The sequence below is a fragment of the Acomys russatus genome, chromosome 21 (assembly GCF_903995435.1).
Source record: "Acomys russatus chromosome 21, mAcoRus1.1, whole genome shotgun sequence".
In the NCBI taxonomy this organism is placed as follows: domain Eukaryota; kingdom Metazoa; phylum Chordata; class Mammalia; order Rodentia; family Muridae; genus Acomys; species Acomys russatus.
In genome coordinates, this window is record NC_067157.1 from 8440384 (window position 1) to 8453891 (window position 13508).

The 13508-nt window shown below is 49.7% G+C and overlaps 1 protein-coding gene across 1 annotated transcript in view; it reads right to left on the bottom strand.

Annotated features, from left to right (window-relative positions):
• Positions 1–511: 511 nt before the first annotated feature.
• Scml4 (Scm polycomb group protein like 4) overlaps positions 512–13508 on the bottom strand; it is a 47865-nt gene continuing 34868 nt past the window's right edge. The window contains exons 5-7 of the mRNA XM_051164163.1: positions 11153–11440; positions 2297–2442; positions 512–788 (exon numbers count right to left, since the gene is read on the bottom strand). Coding sequence (XP_051020120.1) covers positions 663–788; positions 2297–2442; positions 11153–11440 — 560 coding nt within the window. The 3' untranslated portion in view covers positions 512–662. The remainder of the gene's footprint in view (positions 789–2296; positions 2443–11152; positions 11441–13508) is intronic.

Genomic DNA, 13508 nt, shown 5'->3' on the forward strand with positions numbered 1-13508 from the left:
CCCATCCCTGCACAAAGTAGATCTTACTTAGAGAAACCCTTGCCCAGCCATGCAGTCAGTACATCCTGAATTCTCATTAGCAGTCTGCCCTCTGGTGGAGCAATGAAGGAGTTCAGTAGCCAGGACTAGAAAACATCCTTTCCCCTTTGAGAGAGAGAGAGAGAAAAAAAAAAAAAAAAAGATTCAAGTTTTCCAGATAGTGCAAGGCGAGGCAGTCATCTGAAGGCGACTCCCAGAGCTGAGTCTACTAAGGCTCGTGCGCGCTCAGAACAGCGAGAGGCTGCCATGGGTCTCTCCTCAGCAGGGACAAGCTCCTTCTTGTGACTTTGAGAGCCCCCTCCAGAGCTCACCTTGTGACAGCATTCAGTTATCCAGTCTGTTGTGACACAAATAGCACCCATAAAGAGTGAACAACTTGTCAGGAACACTAAATGTAATCGGCTTTTTGTGATTTCTCTAACAAATCTGTGACACCGTTGAGCCTCTGAAAGGGGCCACGTGGAACGTTAGGGAAGGCAAGGATGCACACATTTTATAAAAGGACAAAGTCTCTGTGGCTGTGACATTTAAAAGGACACTCTACTGGAAACAGGGGGGCCGGCTGCTGGTCAGGCAGAAGGGAAGCTTGAGATCTCGGGGTTTGCTTCCAGACCTTGAGACCTTTAGAATTTAGCTTGCTTCAGCTTGTCAATGTGGTAACAGAGTTTGAGCGCCGGACCCAGCTTCAGGCCCAGGTATTTCATGATCATGTCGCTCCTCAGCAACAGCAAGGCGTTGCCATCGATCTCCTGGTGGGAAAGAAAGCCCAGGTGACAGTCAGAGCAGCCCAGTGGGGGCTAAGGTCATGGAGTGCTCATGAGGGGGAAGGGTTGCGGGGGGGGGGGGGGGGTGGGACCTTCAGGGCAGGTACGTAGAGATCACATGCTCTCAGTTCTGGGAAAGCCCTTGGGAACAACGGAAGCAAACAACTAAAATGTCTTCTTCTTCCTGTCCCCTCCCTGAAGTCATTTGCTACCTTGCACCTGTCAGACTCTGGCCCTCTTCTGGTTGAATCAGACAAGGCTTCACCTACATTCCTACGAGACCGGGTATGACACATGTCAGCCAACTAAAGAGAGAGTCACAGACCAGCCAGCCTGAGGGGGACCTGGGCAGATGCTCCTGGCTTTAAAGCTGCTCATGCAGCTGGGACAGGCAGGCAAGCAGACTGCCCGTAGTCTACCTAGACAACAATATATCCCTGCCAACACCTGGACCTTAGCCCAGTGCAACCCTGGCTAGGCTCCAACCCCAGAGAAATAAAGATCAGCAGCATCCATTGTCTTAAGGTCCTAGATTTGTAGCAATTTGTTGTACCAGCCATCCAGAAGTAACGTAGCAAGCCTTCCTCCCCAGTTACCATCTTCATCCATTTCAGAACGGTTAATAACATTTATATGAAGCCTAACTATATGAGCGAGGCTTCATGTTACATATTTATGTGTGTTTTCTCATTTAACCCTGTGAGCCAGTGGCTCTCAACTTGTGGGTCATGACCTCTTTGAGGGGGCTCGAGTGATCCTTTGACAGGGGTCACCTAAGACCACTAGAAAACAGAGATTTACATTGGCTCATAACAGCAGCAAAGCTAGTTATGAGGTAGCAACGAAGATAATTTTACAGTTGGGGGGGGAACGGGTCACCACAACATGAGGAACTGTCCCAAAGGGCCACAGCATTATGGAGGTTGAGAGTCACTGCCACTGGTCTAAGTAATAAGAACACTGGATTATAGTTTGTCTGGCAAATTGCAGGGGTGCTACCAATGACTATTGACTACACAGACAGAGGTGGGTGGGTGGATGGATGGATGAACAGACGAATGGGTGGAGAGATAAATGGATGGAAGGATGGGTGGATGGGTGGATGGATGAGTGGACAGATGAAAAATGAATGGGTGGACAGATAAATGGATGGATGGGCCAGTGGATGGGTGGATGGATGAGTGGACGGATAGATGGGTGATGGATAGACAGACAGATGGACAGGTATATGGATGGGTAGACAGATGGATGAGTGGGTAGGTGAGTGGCAGAAAGCAGGAAAGGCCCAAGAGAGAATAGACGGGAAAAAAGATCCCTTAAAAACACAAAACTGGTAGTTGCTCTGCTCTGACAGGTCTCTGTCTCTCTCATCTCTGGCTCATGCCTAGAGCTTAGTCTGGATCTCCAGCAATGGGGGTGGGGTGGGATCCTGAACTCTCTCCTTCCATGCATCCCATTTCCTGGCTCTCCCTTCAGACCCATTACTTCCATACATGTTTTCTGAAGAGCTCCACATGAGGCCCCAGGGCCTGAGGATCAGCATCTTTCACAAACCGAACCACATCCTCTACAGTCCAGGTGGAAGGGTTTCTGCTGCTTGGTCGCCTGGTGTCCTGCATCTCTGGAGAAGGGCTCGAGGCTGAAGGGGAGTGAGCAGAGAATGAGGACGATGAGCCAGTGAAATTCAACACCCACCTTGGTGCTGCCTACTGGGCATACCCACCCCTAGCTAGCCCAGAGGGAGTCCTTAGTGCCCGAGGTCCACGGCAGGGCCAAATGCCTCTCTGTGATGGGTGTATGCTGTGTGTGGCAGGCCAGCGAGGACCAAGGGACATAGGAAGGGGACAGCCCCTCTGTGCTGTGGTGTCCACAGAAGGAAGCTTTGGGAAAGCTCTCAACAAACGGAAATCCTGGTTCAAAGTTCTAGCTAAAGTTTTCCAGACCCTTCTGCGCTCAGCTCTGTGTCTATGGTCCGAGCTCTACCATAACTAGGAATTGGTGCCTGGGGCTGGCGAGCTCGGTTAAGTGGTAAGTAAATTGGGCCTCAGCAGGCCATGGGGCCAAGCGACCCTGGGCCCTTTCCGTGTCCTCTGCAGATGGCAGTGTGGCACTACTGAGGTGTGTCTTTACTTTTGGACTCTGCAAAATGGCTAACCTGCCCCTCTACCTCCAGCAGCACTCTTTGAAAGATGATGATGTCACCACACTACTTGCCCTTTGTCTCAGCACTGGGTTTTTTGGGGTCCGCGGGAGGGTACCCCTCCTGTTGGCCCTTCTCCCCATCATCCCGCTGAATCTCTGGTGAACTCGTACCCCTAATAGTATGGCTAACTTGTATTGTCAGCATGGCCGGATTTAGAATCATCCAGGAGACATATCTCTGGGAAGCATTTCCAGAGAGAAGGGATGAGGCACCCTGACTGTGGGGGGCACCACGCCGAAGGCTGGGGTCTCAGACTGAATGGGGTAGTGGTGGGGAAAGCTAGTGTGCTGCCTGGTTTTATGTGAACTCAATATGTGCTGGAGTCATTCTGAAAGAAAGAACCTTAATTCAGAAAAGGACCCCCCCCACACACACCAGATTGGCCTGTAGACAAATCACCTTCATTGATGATTGATGTAGGAAGGCCTAGCAAGCTCACTGTGGGTAGAGCAAAGCCTGGGCTGGTGGTCCTTGATGCATAAGAAAGCAGGCTAAAACATTAGGCAGAGCTTAGAAAATCCCACAGAAAAGGGGAAAGGAAGATTGTAGGAGCCAGAAAATCAGCTGCCACTGCCCCAACTCAAACAGTCATGAGGAGCTGTCCCCAAAACTGTGAGGTGACACAGGCCCTTTCTTCCTTTAGTTGCTCCTTGTCAAGTATTTGTTAACAAGAATGGGAGGTGTACCTATCTCCCTGCAATAATTTTCCCACAGGTCTCCTTGCTTTTGCTCGTTTCTATCTAGCATATGATTGCCACTGCCTCAGGCTGTCCCTGAGACCAAGCTCTGTCTGAATACATTTACCACTCAAGGTCCCTCTGAGTCCTCCTTGCCTATGCACTATACCTCTAACTCAACAGCTGTATTGTGGTTCCATAGTACCTTTCCTTCTTAGATGGAGGGGAAAGACTTGGGCTAGGGGACCTAGGGACAAATCCTGTAGCTGCCCCTGCTTGCGATCTGGCCATCATGTATCTTAGAACACGGCACCATCCTCTAGGCAGAGGCACGTACGGATACTGAAGTGGGAAAGCACTGGGCCTTCTGGTCAACCTACCACAGATGCTCACAGAGTGAAGGAGGCTCCCTATGTATCCATCAAGGCACACTGATTATGATCTGTTTTCCTATTGCATCACTATTTGCCCTTCTCCTTCCCACTGATACCCCATCAACCATCAAAGCCCAGGGACTGGGAGCTGGGGAGATGGCTTGATGGGTAAAACACTTGCCATATAAGCATGAGGACCCCCAGTTTGGATCCCCAAAACTGAAGTGAAACTAGGATGCATAGCAAAAGTGTCCTTAACCCCAGCATTCCTGAGGATGGGGACAGAGGAATCCCTGGAAGGCTGTGAGCTGGCTAGCCTGGTGCACACAACAGAAAAGCAGCAAGGAGACCCTGGCTTGAACACGGTGGAAAGACAAGGACCAACACTCAAGATTGTCCATAAACCTCAGCATGAATGTGATGACACACACAGAGTGCCATCTGCACACAAATGCACATGTATGTGACATAGCCACATGCTGTGTACATATACACACAAATAAAATAAGGCACATATCCAAAGAAAATCAGACAGATAGGCAGACATGCATGGAGAGAGAGAGAGAGAGAGAGAGAGAGAGAGAGAGAGAGAGAGAGAGAGAGAGAGAGAGAGAATGAACACTGCCAGCCCAGGAACCATCAGACCCCTCCGTGAACATCATGGCCATCCTTCCCGCTGTCACCTATCTGACCTCGGGCTTTTATTTATCCTTCTCCGCGAATGCTTCTCACAGCCGCAGTACAGTCCCTCATACTTTTCTGCAGCCTTTAGATTTTACAACCGTGTGAAGCATTTTCCCTGGCTCGGCCTTGGGAGAGGCATTTGGTGAACAATACAACGCAAGGCCTCTCATTACAAGGGTCATATATCCCCCTTGACCCTGCCACGCTGTGCAGAGAATACATACACCCGGAACACGGATTTGATGCCTGTGGAATGGGTCAGTGTGTTCTGCAGAAACAGGCTAGCTTCGTGTGAGTGATCTTTGCCATCACTTCAAGGCTAGAAAAAGGCCAAGATGGTGAGCAAAATGCAGTCTCCCCACAGGGAAATTCTAGGAGCCAAGAAACCGGTGCCCAGCTGCCTCCCTAAGTCTTACATCAATACACATTTCTTCTGTGCTGCCTCTCCCACTTTTGATACTACTGTGAAGTGCCCAGTGCCTATGCACTGAAAGAACAAGATTCATTGCTGAATCTGTCCCGGTTAAAAACTATGATTTACTTTGATATTTTTTTCCCTGACTTTTCCTTGCTGGACCCGGAAGGGTCCCATGAGGTGGTTTGACAGCAGTCATCTCGCCAAGGAACTGTTCCTGCTCCCCAGAGCCTTTGGAACACTGACGCCCCGCTAGTGAAAGGTGATTTCTTTTACTCCATTTAAAGACACCTGCACTCAACACTGAGGGGCTGAGGAGTCACAGAAGTCACATCTGTCTTCAGGGCCCGCCCACGGGAGCATGGCTGTTAATCAGGGTGGTAATAGATGTCCTGACTACAAAGGCGGGAAGTCTTTAGTCCACGGATGATTCTGGACCGATGAGAGCAGAGGTCAAATCTAATTTCCTCTACTTGGCAGGAAGGAGGGGAAGTCTGGCCCACCGATAAGATACCGCAGCCCTTTGAGCCAGGTCAGGAACTGTAGCCGTGGTCTGCAGCTGAGTGGAGGACTCCTGATCATCTGTGAGGCGAATGCTCTCCACGATGGCTGTCGACAGCAGATTCTTGAGACACTGAGGCAGGTGTTCATGCTTGGGACTTGGTGCCGGCTGTGGGCACTTTCCCTTTTTATTAAGATGGTGGAAGGGCAGCCAGGCTGTTTGGGAAGTGTTTCTGAGGGGCCTTTTAGTCATACGAGACAGGACAGCAGGTAGGCTGAGTCACACCTCAGCAGTTGCTCGTCACCCAAAGCACGCGAACTCCTAGAGAAGGAAAATGGAGCTTTCCCACAGCGGGTTCGCAAAGCCAACACAGGTCTGTGCTCACAGAATAAAAAACAACATCCAACCGTGCCCCTCTCCAGCCACTGGAACAGCATCGGGAAGACAGACGGGTCCAGTCCCACACACGACAGGGCCACAGGCAGATGTGATAGGTCAACTGTATTGGATGGATGGGATAAACCCGGCCCCTGTGTGGACAGTGTATGAAAAGCGCTCGCCACCCACAGCATTGTCTAGCACTGGGAAAGCTGTGCTTGCTCATGTGGCTCCCCATGGGCTATGGAGACGTGAAAAGTGAGACCCAGTGGTAAATGGGTACATAATTAGATCTTGTTGCTCCTGAAGCCAAATTCATGGTTAGCAGAAAAACAGACCACCGACAGATTCGGTACTGAAAAGCAATCCCGCCGGCCCCTTCTGAAGGACAGGTACTTGTATCACATCTGCAGATCTCTTTCTGTCTTATGCATCCCCAGGAGCACACACATAATTGCTTTTTGCTCATTCATAATTCAGGAGAAATTTTAGCTAACAGTGTGGGAGAGTGGAACAGGGAGTGACGAGCCAAGAGTCAGAAATCCCTGTTTCCCACAGCTCCACAAAGCTCTGCACGTCTCCAGTGTGCAGGTGTATGTGTGTGTGTGTGTGTGTGTGTGTGTGTGTGTGTGTGTGTGTGTCAGGATCTCCAAGTTCCCTCCAACCTCAGGCCCTGCCTGACCCAGTGTGAGTCAGGCTGCTGACAGGGATACCTCTGTAGGCTCCAAGTGTGTGTCCAAGCCTATGAAGAGTTTGGGGTGCCCAGGTAGCCCACAATCTATGCAGAATCAGGTGGTTTGAAACAGTGTTGTTTTGCACTCTTTCATTTTCAGTTTTTAAGACACTACAAGGAGGAAGAGACCAGAGAGAAGGAATCTGGATCCTTCCTTAGATTAATTAGTTTTTTTTTTTTTTTTTCTCCTTCAAGACAAGCTGGCCTGCCAACAGGACAGAAGTGGTCCCTGGAGACCAGCAGGCCAGGCTGGGCTGCATTCCTTCTCAGCCAGAAACTGACACTGTTACCCTCTACCCACCTCCCACAAAGCAACGTGATCTCAGCCAGGAGCCTCTAGACACTTCTGCAAAGAGCTCCAGTGTCGCTGCTCTTTTCAGTGGCTTCCATCTCCCTCAGCCTTCCTCAAGGGGAGGCAGTCCCTCAACTCCTCCCTACCCAATACTGCCACAGCACCCCTCCCGACCCAAAATGTCACAGCACCCCTCCCCACCCAATATGCCACTGTACCCCCTCCCCACCCGATATGTCACAGCACCCCTTCCCATCCAATACTGTCACATAGGTCACACATTCCCACCTCCAACAGCAATCACAGTAGCACGCTACAGTCTGTCTTTCTGGAATGGGATGCCTCTGCTTTCACGGCACCATCCTCAGACCCGAGAAGAGCCCCCTGCCTAGGTGCCCAGTACCTGGATCTCTTAGATGTCTGCTAGTGAAAACACTTTCCATCTTGGGCAGCACGGATCAACAGGATAAGGCTGCAGATGTCAGAATCAGCCCCAAAGCCAGTCAGTCAGTCCTCAGCATCTGTGTCACTCCATAAATGTCCAGTATTTCAGCTCCCTAAATCCCACCACCACCAGCTCACTCCCTGTCCTGCACAGAAATAGGTGGTTTACAATCACTATAGGCAAAGCCCCACCTGTCTGGCGTGGACCCCCAAACCATGCATTTCCCTGCATCATCCCAGCCCCCCTCTCTCTTCTCCCACAATGAGGAGGCCCGTTCTTGCCTCTGTAGACCCCAGCCCTCATGCTCTTTCGTTCTCTAGCAGAAGTCCCCTTGTCCCTTACTGGCAGCCCCTGGAAGCCAAGGCCAGCCCACAGGAAACTTGTGAGCTGTGACAACAATGTCAGATTTATTTGGCTTCTGACTGTACATCTTGTGGTTGGGAATTCTGTAGCATGTTCTGGAAGCTTTGGTTATCAAGAACCTCTTTATAGCCCTTTATAGCTCTAGCCGGTTGGGTCTCTGATGAGAAACAGACGCTCCCAATATTCACCTGAACATCAGCAACCGCCAGGGAAAGTACATCCCATGTTGCACCTCCCAGCGTTGGCAGCCCAGGCACCGGCTCCTACTGTCAGGGCAGCAGGAGGTTGGGGACGGCATCACTCCCTTCCCTCCTACCTGCAGCCTGGTGCAGCTTTCCAGACTCTGGGGGGGGGGGGTTTAAACCATTGTAATTTAAATTCATTTCTAAGTTTCTTCCAGGATTTATGAATTGGATCAAACACACTGAAAGAGAAACAGTTTCTTGATGCCAGTGGTTTTTACCTAGGATGTAATTTCAGAGGAAACCAGGCAGTCCTGAGGGAGAGAGAAGGTTTTAAGTGAGAGAAGAAAAATGAGAAGGACCCACAGCCAGTAGGTGAAAATGGGAAAGGAAGCGAAAGCTTTCTCTATTGCCCGTCTTGCTCCACCTAGCTCAGCACGCTGAACCACCATGGTTTCTAATGACCGGTAGCCTGGCAGATTTGCTTCAAGCAAAGCAAATATGAAGGGGCCCTTGATAAAAAGTCACAGTGGAGCTGGCCTCCTGTCCACTGTCACCCTCTTCTCCATCCTTTTCCACATCAAAAGGGACCCCAGGAAACCCTGCAAGCACAGCCCAGAGAGTCTGGGGTGGTTTGGATAGACCAAACGCTGGAGTCGGCCAAATCAGTTTGGTTCAACAACTGACTTGCCTCTTGCTCCACTGTTGTCTGGAAATGTATATGGTAACATGTCTTATAAGCAATGCACTGTTTCTAGTAACAGTAGAAAGTAGTCCATAGCTGGTGCTGGCTCAATGACAGTTTAAACAAGCCCCCCCCTCTTTGCTTGAACCGTCGGGGATTCAAATAGGAACGAGGCTCTCACAAAACTGAGGCCACGGTTCCCCTTCTGCGGCCAGGGGAGGAAAAATGGAGAATATCAACATTCTTCACAAGGAAGGGTTGCTAGGATGCTCAGACCATCAGTGGCCCATAGAACATCTCTTTCCCCTTCTCCTTACAACAGAGCCCCTGATTATGCCTGGAACTGAAACCACATCGTCTAGTTCCCCATGCGGCTAGTGACCATGTGACTAAATTCTAGAGAAGGAGAGGTGGCAGAAATGGAAAGCTCTTCCAGAGACACGAGCCCCAGCCCTCTGTCCCTTCCCACCCACCCATGCCCCAGAGACATGAGCCCCAGCCTTCCGTCCCTTCCCACCCACCCATGCCCCAGAGATATGAGCCCCAGCCCTCTGTCCCTTCCCACCCACCCATGCCCCAGAGACACGAGCCCCAGCCCTCTGTCCCTTCCCACCCACCCATGCCCCAGAGACACGAGCCCCAGCCCTCTGTCCCTTCCCACCCACCCATGTCCCAGAGACACAAGTCCCAGCCCTCTGTCCCTTCCCACCCACCCATGCCCCAGAGATACAAGTCCCAGCCCTCTGTCCCTTCCCACCCACCTATGCCCCAGAGATACAAGTCCCAGCCCTCTGTCCCTTCCCACCCACCCATGTCCCAGAGACACGAGCCCCAGCCCTCTGTCCCTTCCCACCCACCCATGCCCCCCTCTAGTTGCTGAGACTCTGCATGGTTGAGTAGCTCACTCATGTATTTGCATTTTCCGCCTTTAGCCCCCCCCCTCCCCCCCCCGCAGAGGCTCCGCAAATGGAATACCCATGCTGAAAGAGTCCCTGCAGCTATAAAGAATGGATAATTTCATTTTTCGGCCATTCAGAGCCACTTTTCCTCCAAGCAGAGGCCCATCTGGGGTGTGCTCCTCTGGGATGAGTGAAGCTGTTGGAAGGTCTTGAATTGTACAAAACAGCTCAGCTGTGTGACTCATGGCCGCCCCTGGAGGAGGGATCCACATCTAGAGAAGAGGTGTGGCTTGCCAAAGTGCACACAGCCAGCCTGGTGGGTAGTGACACAGGAGCAAGCAAAAGCTCCCCAGACTCGGGCCTGGAGTCCCCTTCAGCAGTTCCAGCTGTGGAGATCGGCTATGAGTCTGTTGAGTGATGCACTCATGGGATCTGTGGCATTAGCATTGATTACCCACTCTTAGGTCACAGGCCTTCTACCAGATATACATATAAACTTATTTACCCTTCCCCATGATTCTATGAGGAAGGGGTTGCTGGTACCACCATTTCAATTTCTCAGGTAATGAAACAGAAGCACAGAGAAACTAGGACTTGAAAAATTAGAGAAAAAAAGCTAATCTAGGTTGCCAGCCTGCTTTATCCACAAAACTATCCACTCTGCTCTACGGCGCCATCCCCATTAATGAAAAGCTTGAAAGGACTTTGTGAAGCAGGTGTGTTCTTGGCATTGCCATATGATGCTTACGATATGTGTTATCCTAAAGTCATTGCTACTCCAGATCACAGGTGGTCCCCAGGCTGCAGACTGGGCACACCCATTGTAAAGCATCTATCAGAATGGCCTCCACATTGTTGCCATAACCCTTTCGCATATTACGTTTCTCTTGTGAGGGAGATGGAGGGCCTAATGACCAGCACTGAGGCACTTTTTGTCTGCTCTGCTTTCTCCAGTGAACTCTCGTCACTGAATCCATCACCCACCATGTGAAGGACCATCTTTAACCCAAGCCTGCTGCTGCTTTCTCCTGATACAGAGCTGGGCTCCTTCACGGTTAAGTGGGACCTAGTGATCCAATCTTGCCGATGGATTGTGAGCGGGACGCATGCCCATCCCTTCCAGGGCATCATAGGTGCCATCTCTGCTACTGTCCGCTAGATTCAGAGGTGTGAAAACAGACAGACCTGGCGGAGATACAGAAGGAACAGAGCACGGCTCCCTGCATTCAGATAAAACACCCACCTTGGACTCCTGGACTAGCTGTCTATGGCATTTGAGGTAGTAGTGGACATTTTGGAGTCTATTAATTGGTAACCTAATGTATTATTTTCTTAACTTATGATCAGAAGTTGAGATTGGCTGCCTATAAGAATAACAAAAATTGAAGGGGCTTGTGGAATGTTCTGGTTTCCCGGAGGTGTCGTGTTCAAATCACTATACTCTCTCGCCATGCAGTGTTTCCAGGCAAAGGTGGAGGCCATGAGCTACCAGGAAGCCAAGGTGTACATCACATTACCACATCTGTTTCCTTCGATAGATGTCCCATTCCTCTTGGGGCTGGAGGCTGGGAGCCTCAGTCCAGGCGTTGAGGAACCTCCAGAGGGCACAGGGTTTGTACGGGAACCACTGGTGGTCGTGGCAGGGCCTCCCCCAACGTGGCCGTCTCCAGAGTTCAGCCTCTTGAAGTACAGGGAGGAGTGTGTCAAGGAGCCCCGGTGGCTAAAGGCAGGAGAGGAGGCATCCGAGCTGTAGCGGTTCATAGCCACAGGGTTTACCAGGCACTCTTCGGCAGTGGATGCCTTGGCTACAAGGTGAGGGATGCAGGAACCAGACATGAGAGAAGCCCAGGGAGCTAGCTACCCGCGCCTCAGGCTCGACAAACCCTGCTCTGACGTGGTCACTATTACCAGTGAGCACAGGCAAAGGGGAGACGTGAACACACGGAATCATTCTAAACAGCACTGGAGGTAGATTGAGATCTTGCCTCCCCAGGGAGGAGCCAGGAGGTAGGTTCTTCCATGTTTAGAAGGAACAGCACCTACCTTGCTACTACCTAAGCACTCAGAAACAAAACAAAACAAAACAAAAACAATAGTTCCGGCTGTGAGCTGCTGTACATGTAGCCAAATGAGGTGAATGTGTGTAGAGGGGTGTGTGTGTGTGTGTGTGTGTGTGTGTGTGTGTGTGTGTGTGTGTGTAAAGATCCAGACATAGCATAGAGATAAAGGTAAAAAGGAAACTCTGCTAGCCTCACCCTCATCCTAGTCAAGCCATAACTTTTTAGCTTCATCAATAACTGTATATTAAACATGATCAAAGTAGATCCTGATATCCCCAAGGAAAGGCAATCTGCAACAAAACAAGTATCCCAGGGTTAGCAATGAAGACATGCATTTGTGGCCACAAGACCCTGACAGCTTCACCATGTCTAGACTCCTCCTTCAAGAAGGTAATATTAAAATCTAAGATTTGATAGGATTAGGGAAGGTAGCAGGTCCCACTGTTGGGGACTTCCACGGAGGCTGTCTGGGGACAAGAGCCATGAAGACATAAGACGAAGGTAGTAACTTAGAGGTAAAATTTGTAGGAGTGAAAGCTTCTGTTTTAGGGCTGGAGAGATGGCCCAACAATTAAGAAAACTTCCTGTTCTTCCCGAAGACCTGGGTTCAGACCCTAGCGCCCATGTATTGGCCCACAGCTGTGTATGGCTCTAGTACCAGGGGATCTAATGTCCTCTTTTGGCTTCTGCAAGCACCAGGCACACATGTGGTGCACAGACATACATGACCAGGCATGAATGTGATGCACAGACATGTGTGCAGGCAAATGACCCACATACAGAAAAATTTTAAACCCTTATATTGTAAAGGATGAACAATTTCACCTTGACATTAAAAAACAAATGGATAAAGATTTGAGCAGAAATGAATCTAATAGAAAAACACTAGGGAAAAAAAACCAATGATAGCAAAAGCTGGTTCTTTGAAAGCACTCATGAAATGAACAAATCTTTAGATGTCTTGACAAAAATATAGGCAACTCCAATCACTGGATTCAGAAATAAAAAGAGATATTTCTCTCAACCTTACAGGAGTGAGAAAATTTAAAGCAGTCTATAAAAATAACTGTAAATAATTAGGTAATTTGAATGAAATGGGAAAATTACTGGAGCTGACTCAAGAGAGGATACTTTGTGTAGTACAGCCACAAAAAAGAGACGAGCAAATGATTTGGAGGCAAAGTTTATCAAACATTTCAAGGGGAAAAAAATTACAGATTTTTCACAACTTCTTCCAGGAAACCAAAAGAGGAGAGAATGCTTTCTGACTCATTCTGTGGAGCTAGCATCACTTTCCTGCCAAATCCAGACAGACACCAGGAAAAGAGAGTTACAGGCCATCGTCTCCTGTGAGGATGCAGGAACCTTCCTCCCAGTGCTGACAAGACTGAACCTGATGATTTCCAGGAAGAGTTACACCAACCAAGGAGGACCTGAGAGGTAATTTAACGTCCCCAAATAAATTAATCCATCCCACGGATAGAACACAAAAGCCCACAGACTACATGATCATCTTGATAGACGCAGAAAACATGGGACAAAACCACATACCTTTTCATGATAAATATCAGTCAATAGGCCAAGACAGAAGGAAACACCCTCAACAATGGGCCCTTAAAAGCCTGCAGGTGACATCACAGTTTATGGGAAAGGATTGGATGCTGTTCCCTGTGGCCAGCATTTACCTTAGCCATGCTGGCTTTGTGCTGGAGGGCTCAGCCATGGCGATTTGATAAGAAACACATGGATAGTCTTCCAGACTGGAAAAGGAAGTAAAATTACCCCTGTCTCTACAAAATCCTAAAGAACTCAG